At 50.2% G+C, this 7,391-nt stretch overlaps 1 protein-coding gene across 1 annotated transcript in view; it reads left to right on the plus strand.

Annotated features, from left to right (window-relative positions):
- Window positions 1-7,391, plus strand: part of MSLN (mesothelin) — a 15,216-nt gene that overhangs the window by 4,104 nt on the left and 3,721 nt on the right. Inside the window, exons 8-22 of the mRNA XM_017734029.1 lie at window positions 286-407; window positions 805-967; window positions 1,259-1,474; window positions 1,705-1,875; window positions 2,300-2,446; window positions 2,578-2,627; window positions 3,087-3,207; window positions 3,665-3,750; window positions 4,338-4,467; window positions 4,551-4,741; window positions 5,475-5,565; window positions 5,993-6,104; window positions 6,393-6,577; window positions 6,946-7,092; window positions 7,326-7,391. The exon at window positions 7,326-7,391 is cut by the window's right edge and continues 62 nt beyond it. Coding sequence (XP_017589518.1) covers window positions 286-407; window positions 805-967; window positions 1,259-1,474; window positions 1,705-1,875; window positions 2,300-2,446; window positions 2,578-2,627; window positions 3,087-3,207; window positions 3,665-3,750; window positions 4,338-4,467; window positions 4,551-4,741; window positions 5,475-5,565; window positions 5,993-6,104; window positions 6,393-6,577; window positions 6,946-7,092; window positions 7,326-7,391 — 1,998 coding nt within the window. The remainder of the gene's footprint in view (window positions 1-285; window positions 408-804; window positions 968-1,258; window positions 1,475-1,704; window positions 1,876-2,299; window positions 2,447-2,577; window positions 2,628-3,086; window positions 3,208-3,664; window positions 3,751-4,337; window positions 4,468-4,550; window positions 4,742-5,474; window positions 5,566-5,992; window positions 6,105-6,392; window positions 6,578-6,945; window positions 7,093-7,325) is intronic.

Here is a 7,391-nt window from a genome sequence, read left to right on the forward strand (position 1 = left end):
AATATTTCTCCTGTTAATTTGAGGTGAACATTCACTGCAATTATTTTCCCCCATCACGTGATGAGGGACTTGCACAGGAGTTGGTTTCACAAAGGGAATCCTGCAGGGAGCAAACTGGAGTCAGTAAGAGGAACAACCCCAAACCTGATCAAGATCCCAGTGTTTACTTGAAAACAAAAAAAAAACCTCAGCACAACTTTAAACCCAGGTGAAAAACCCATGTCACTGTCAGGATTGAAGGATCCATCTGAATTATTTTCCCTTTTTGTTTTTCTTCACCCTCAGCTTCAAAAATTTGCCAGGGATCCGGTGGATGTGGAGATGGTCAGGAACCTCACCTTGCTCCGGGACACTGCTCGGTACTACACCTTCCTCCTGACCTCTGCTCCTGGTTTTCCACTGTCAAGGTATGGATCTGACGGGATCTGATTTCCTGGGATGGCTCAGCATGGGACTGTGACACAGCAAGAGTCTGAGTGGGGATTTCATTTAAACCTCTTGAAAGGTTCCATTAATTTTCTAATTAAGGGTTTCATTTTCAAAGAATGCCACGGCCCTTGGTCTTGAGGAGGGCTAGATCCCAAGTTCTGTTTCCTGGGAGATGATTTCCCTGCAGTGCCAGCTCCAGCTGATGGCCAGCAGCACACCCAGAGTTTTTCAGCTCTCTGAGCTGGAGCACTGGCATCATCTGAGCTAAAAGGAGTCAGGGGAAACGTGCCTGGAAAAGAGCACCCTCTGGAAAAGGGGGAAAGGTCTGATGGAGCCACTCTCTCACTGGCAGCCTCTCCTTTCCTCTCCCTGCAGCCTCCCAGACAGATTTATTTGCTCCCTGAGCCCCTCGGCAGTGAGGAACCTGAGCAGGGAGGAGGCTTTGGGTGTGGCCCAGAGGCTCGGGAAGAGCTGCCCATGGACCAAGGGAATGCCTGGAAAGAGAGCTCCCTCCTCCCTGGCAGCGCAGGAACTGCAGGTGAGCCCCCGGGAATTCACTCACCTGTGCAAAACCTGGCGGGGCTGAGGCCCAGCTCGTGTGTCCCCTCCTGTCACACTCCTCTAGGTCATCTCGTGTCTTTATTGTGGTGTCTGGCTGGGTTTTCATCACCTCACAATTCTCAGTGCTGGAAATGGTCCATCCACAGGCTTCAGCGTGAAAACCTGAGGCAGAAATCCAGGGATTTAAGAGACCTCCAGAGGCTGTGGGATCCAATATCTCCCGTCCTTGCTCCCCTGACTCTGTTCTGTATCCGTGGGGCCTTTGCAGGTCGCATCTTTCTTGGTGAGGAACTTGGAGGATTTCTCTCCAGCAGTCCTGGGAGCCTTGGGCCAGGCTGCCCTGGGGCTCTCTGTGTCCAGCATCCAGAACAGCATCCCTGAGGAGTACCTGGAAGCAGCTCTTCCTGCCCTGGGAAGTGTCCGTGGCTGGAAGGCTGAGCAGTCCAGGGCTATTGTCAACAAACTGCTCGGCTCTGGCTACCAGGTACAGAGACCCACAAATCCAGGAGGAATTTCCTCATGGGAAGGGTGGTCAGGCACTGGAAAGAGCTGCCCAGGGAGGTTTGGGATCCCCATCCCTGGAGGTGTCCAAGGAATGTCTGGATGTGGCACTCAGTGCTCTGGGCTGGGGATAAGGTGGGGATCAGGCACCGCTTGGACTTGAGGATCTCAAAGGTCTTTTCCAGCCTAAATTATTCTGGGATTCCCTTGCAGATCCTGGATGGACAGAGCCTGGCACAGCTGGGGAGTTTGGTGGGTGGCCTCAACAGCAGCACGCTCTGGAGCTTGCCCCCAAAAGTCGTCCTGGAGGCCCTCCAGCTGCCTGGCTTTACCCAGCACATGGACCTGCTGCCCTCTGCTCTGAAAAGGACCCTGGTGGAAAAGGTGACCTCGTTTTTCCTCTTCAGACCTCACAAAGGAGCAGGACTGGGGGCGCTGGTTGCCTGGGGCCAGGTGTGACACAGCTGCACATCCAGACAGCATTAGCTGTGGGAATTGTCATGGCCAGCCAGGGTGGCAGCAGGACAAGTGACTCAAGTCCTGTCACCGGGCCTGTGTCGATGTCCTTGGCCTGCTCAGCCTCTTGGGGACATGGGCAGGAGTGATTTGTTTTACGGGGTGGTCCCAGAAACTACTTCCCAGTAAATGCTCCCAGGGAAAGAATATAAATGGAGCAGAATCAGTTCAAGGTTGGACTTGATCCTGGAGGCCTTTTCCTGCCTAAACAGTTCTCTGGTTCTGATATTGCCATGATTTGGACTAAAACTGTGTGAGATTTCCATGGTTTGTTCTGTTGGGTGTTTTAAAGGTTTCCTCCAGTGTTGGCCACCCCGCTGAGCTGGTTAAACTCATTCCCAGTGCTCTGGCCAGCTATATTCCAAAATCCCTGCTTGTTTTTGGGGAAGAGAAGCCAAATGTGCAGGACCTCAACAATAAACCGTGGACCAGAGAGCAGGTAATGGGGGTGGGATCCTTCTTCCCCTCCCTGCCAGCCCTGGCCTCTGTGGGGCCATGGATTCCACAAATCCACCTGGGAATGGAGCTGTTTCTCCTGGAAAACCACTGACCTCTGCCTTTGCTTCCCAGGCTGCCATGTTTTTCAGTGATGTGGTAAAGGCAGAGCCTGACTTCAGCAGGTAGAGATGTTCCTCCTCTCCTTCCATTTTCTGTGTGTTTTCCTGGCAATTCCCATGTTTCCTGTGGTGCATATGGCACATCCACCCTGTTGAATCCATAGAAACAGATGGGAAATAAAATGTGAACCCAAACACAGACATGGAACACTGAGATTTACCAGGGCTCAGCTGTAAAATACACCCAGAGGCCACATTTTCTTTCTAAAATGATGCTTCTGGCTCAGGCTGCACCTGGAATCTTGTTCCAGATTGCCTTGGGAAGGCATTTCCAATCAGGGAATATGCCAGCCTTCCACAGGACAGTTCCAGGGATTCTTTTAGAGGGGCTAATGTATCTTTTGATATATTTGAGATGAAAATGATTAAAACCATGATTTATATGTGGAAAAACAGTGTCCTGCTCTGAATACACCTTCCTGAAGGCCTTTCCCTTCTGATTTTCCTTCTGGAAATCTCCAGGCTTTCCCAGTCTGTCCTCCAAGGCTTCACCTGTGCAGCTGCCAGTGCTGTGGGAGCAGAAAGGTTTCAGGAGCTGGCCAAAGTCATGAGGAAGAAGAACGTCAGGCTGGGACAGGACCAGGTAGTTCCAACATTCCCAAGTGTTTGATGTTGTCCTGAAGGTTCCAAAGGGGATTGTTCAGCCAGAACAACACTTGGAGTTAAGGGGCTGGAACAGGGATGTGTCAGGGGGGTTAGGATGGGTTTTAGGGAAAGGCTCTTCCCCCAGAGGGTGGCACAGGCACAGCGGGGGTTGTTGGGGTGTCTGGGCAGGGCAGAAACTGCACTGGAGGATCCCTGTGGGTTCATTCCTGTGAACAAATGTCCTGGGTGTCCCTCCCACAGTTCTGAATTTCCCCAAAGAGAGGAGAAGTCCAAACCCACTTTGGTTCTCAGGGAACCAAACCCTTCAATTTTCGTCTCTTTTCACCTTTTTTCTTTCCTTTCTTTCTTTGGAGCAGAGTAAGATCTTTATTTTATCTTTTTCTTCTGTTTCATGGTGGTTTCTCACCTTGATGCAACCTCTGGTGTCCTTCCAGCTGAGCTGCTTACTGAAGATGGTGACACTGCATGGGATTCCCAAGGATTTGGACAGTTACCCTAAAGACCTGTTGCTGTTTTTAAGGTAACTGTGCTGTGCTTTTCATGGTGTTGCCTTCGTACTTTGTGGGAAAAGCAGGATTAATTTATAACCAGGCTGGTAATGTGAAGTTTGATTTGTATTTCAGAGTTGTTTAGGCCTCTTTCTGGGCAATAAAAAATGGGATTGCAGAAAGCTGAAGGAGGGTAGATTTATACGAGATGTTGGGAAGAAATCCTTCCCTGTGAGAGTGAGGAGGCCCTGGCCCAGATTTCCCTGAGAAGCTGTGGCTGCCCCATCCCTGGAAGTGTCCAAGGCCAAGTTTTAGCATTCCCAGGCCTCTGAATGTGCTTTTCCCTTACAACATCAAAGAAAACAGGGAATAAAGTGGATTTCCTTGTTCCACCGCTTTCCCACTGTGGTTCTGTATCAAAACCCTGAAGAGTTTTAGGCTGCGTCTCACAACAGTTTCCTTAAGGTGAGAATTGATTTTTAAAGAATGTGGACTAGAAGAGAACTAGGGAAGAACAACCCCTGGAGTTCAGTGTGCAGGTGTGGAAGATGTTTTATCGGACACTCTGTGTTGAGCTTGCTCTCATTCCCTAGAATTCATGGAGCATTTATCTTTCCAGCCCCTCGGACTATGCAGCCACAGGGAGCTGCAGCCAGTTCTTTATCAATGTTGGGAAGGCAAACGTGGATGTTCTGCCCAGAGAGGCGCCTCGGAGGCAGCAGCTGCTCCTGGAGGCTCTGGCATGTCTGGTACGTGGGGAGGGACAGGGACCCTGCAGGGGCTGGGATCCAGGGATGCTCCATCCCGGTTAATGCCTCTGCCTTCATTTCAGAAAATCCCTGGCACACAAATCAATGAGGAAAATGCCGAGATTCTGGGACGGCTGGTCTGTGACCTGGGTGGGGAATACATCAGGAGTTCTGGTGGGAGTTTGCTGAAGGATTTGAGCCAGTGTGGATCTTTCCTGCCTGACCAAGAAGAGGCAATCAGGGATGTCATCAGCAGTGGCAACACCACCTTTGGGTATGGGTTTTTCTCCTGAACATCACCAAACTGTTTTCTTAATCAAACCCATTGTCCTACTAAGACCTGAGTGAACTCCAGCTAACCACCTTGATCAAAACCCCAAAAATTGATTGCTTTTGAGCTTTCCATTGGGTCTTTTATGTTGTTTTAGTTGAAATTATTTCAGCTGAAAGGCCTGGGTGAAATTCCCCTGAAAAATAAGTTGTCTCTCTTGCTCTAGTTATAAAAGCTTTTCTTCTGTTTATTTTTCCATTAATCAAACTTCTCTGGCTGACCTGGTGATCACAGGTGAGTTCAAGCTGTTTGTCAGGCACAGACTTTGAGGAAACATTCTGCCTCTACCTGTCCAGTGACAGATGTTTGATAAATCCCTGATTCTAACACAGACGGAAGCAAAATATTTTCCTTCCTGTAACAGTTGCCCTGCGATCTTGGCACTGAATTGAGCCATAGTGAGCAACAGAAATTCTTTGGGTTCCATGCTTAAGAAAAGAATGTATTTGTTCAAGGCCATTTTCCCACCCAGCTGCCCTGATTCACATCCCTGAGAACTTCTGCTCTGCTGCAATGAAGTTTTGGGCAGCAGGAAGTGATGCAGGTGTTTTAGGATTTAATCCCTGTGTTTTCTTAATGTCAAATGTTACGAGGACATAATCCTGGGGGGGTTTAAGGTGTTTATTTTGGTTTTGCTCTTCCTTGAGAGCTGATCCCTGCTCATTTTTGTCTGCAGGCCTCCTGCAGCGTGGTCAGCCTTCACCCTGAGTGAGCTCAGCGGGCTGATCCCTGTGCTGGGTCACAGCATCCTGCAGCAGATTCCCAAGGTGAGTTCTTCAGACAGGGCTGGGGAGTTTGGGAAGCACTCCTGGGGCCTGGAGTTTGGGTGAAATATGCTGGGGGTTGCTGAGCCAGTCTGCTTTCAGCAGTTTCTCCTTTTAAAAGAAGCCTGGTGCCAAAGGGATGATGGTTTGTGAGAAGTGAGGGTTCCTTGGGCTGACAACCTGGAACTGCAAATCCAGGTCACTGTCATCCTCTTCCTGTCACTGTGAGAAGAGCAGGAATAACTCTCAGTGCTTTGTGAAGAGCTACAGTCACTGACGGGTTGGGGGATAGGGAGAGTTGGAACATTTCAGCAATTGCTTTTGGCTCAGCAAGGCCAGATCTCCGGGCTCAGAGCCTGGAGTAGCAGGGTTTGTGCTGGAGGCACATCCAGGATTCCCAAATCCCCCTGATGATCCCTTTTCCTTGCAGAATGCTTTGACCACTTGGCTGAGAAACTTTGCCTGGGATTCCCCTCTGTCCAGGGCAGAGCTGGGCACCGTTGTTGGGGAGCTGCTGCCTCGCCGGCACAAGCGAGCGGATGGTAGGGGAGCTCCCTCTGATCCAGAGGCATTCCCACTGGGATCAGAGGTCACCTGGAGCCCGTGGCTTGTCAAGCCTTGGCAGGGGCTGCCCAGGGAGGTTTGGAGTCCCCATCCCTGGAGGTGTCCAAGGAACTCCTGGACGTGGCACTCAGTGCTCTGTGCTGGTGACAAAGTGTGGATCTGGCACAGATCAATCTTGGAGGTTTTTCCAACCAAAATGATTCTGAGGTTCAAAGCTTGGAGTGAAAGGATTTAATTTAACCCTGAGTTTGCCATGGCTTCACCAGGTTGCCCACCTGACAAAGAGATAACAGAGGCAGTTCTGAACAATGACCTGATGCCCACCTTCTACAGCCCCGAGGAGCTGCACGCCTGCCTCCGGAATGTCTCCCTGGAAAATCACCTGTCCCAGCTCCCCACCTACCCCTTCAGCGTCCCACAGCTGGCTGTGCTGAAGGAATACCTGGATGAGGTAATACCAGCCCTAAAATGTCAAATTACCACTGATGGGATTGCTCAGGACCTGGTGAATTTGGGATCTCCAAGGATGTGACTCCACTGTCTCTTGGTTCCTCTCCCAGGGTTTGGCCAGCTTTACTGGGAAAATATTTATTTCTTATTTCTTATTTCTAGATCTAATCTGAGTTTTCCTGGCCTGTTTCCCCTCAGCCTTTCACTGGGCACCTCTGAGAGGAACGTGGCTCCATCCTCCCTCCAATCTCCCATTAGAGAGTTTGAAAACAGCACTAAAATCATCATTTCCCCTTTCCCTCAGAGTAAACCCCAGCTCCCTCAGCCCCACTGCCCCACTCTGTACTCATAACAGCAGTGTCTCCACAGATGTATCCCAATGGTTATCCTGAAAGCCTGCTCTCCAACCTGAGCCCTTTCCTTCCCCTCATCACCCCAGAGGAAATCTCCACCTGGAAGATCAGCTCAGCTGACACGTTGGCTGCCTTCCTGAAAAACGAGCCCTCGGATTCCCTGGTAGGGGCTTGGCTTTGCTTTCCTGGTTTGGGGGCTGGTTTAGGATTAACTGAGTGGGCTCTGAGGTGGTTGAAGCATCTTTGGTGCCACAATGTCATCGCCCATCCTCAAGGCCCAAACGAATGATTTGAAGTTACTCCATTTTATTTTTGTAATTATTGCACGTGTTTCTTTTGGGGATGAAGCCACATGTTCTGATTCAATTAAATTCATCACATTAATTGTGTTTCCAGGCCTCAGCAGCAATTAAACGCTACATGGGGCTGGGCAATGCCTTGAATGCCACGGCCCTGAACGCC

This window comes from Corvus brachyrhynchos, unplaced genomic scaffold (genome assembly GCF_000691975.1).
Source record: "Corvus brachyrhynchos isolate BGI_N302 unplaced genomic scaffold, ASM69197v1 scaffold5, whole genome shotgun sequence".
Taxonomy (NCBI): Eukaryota; Metazoa; Chordata; class Aves; order Passeriformes; family Corvidae; genus Corvus; species Corvus brachyrhynchos.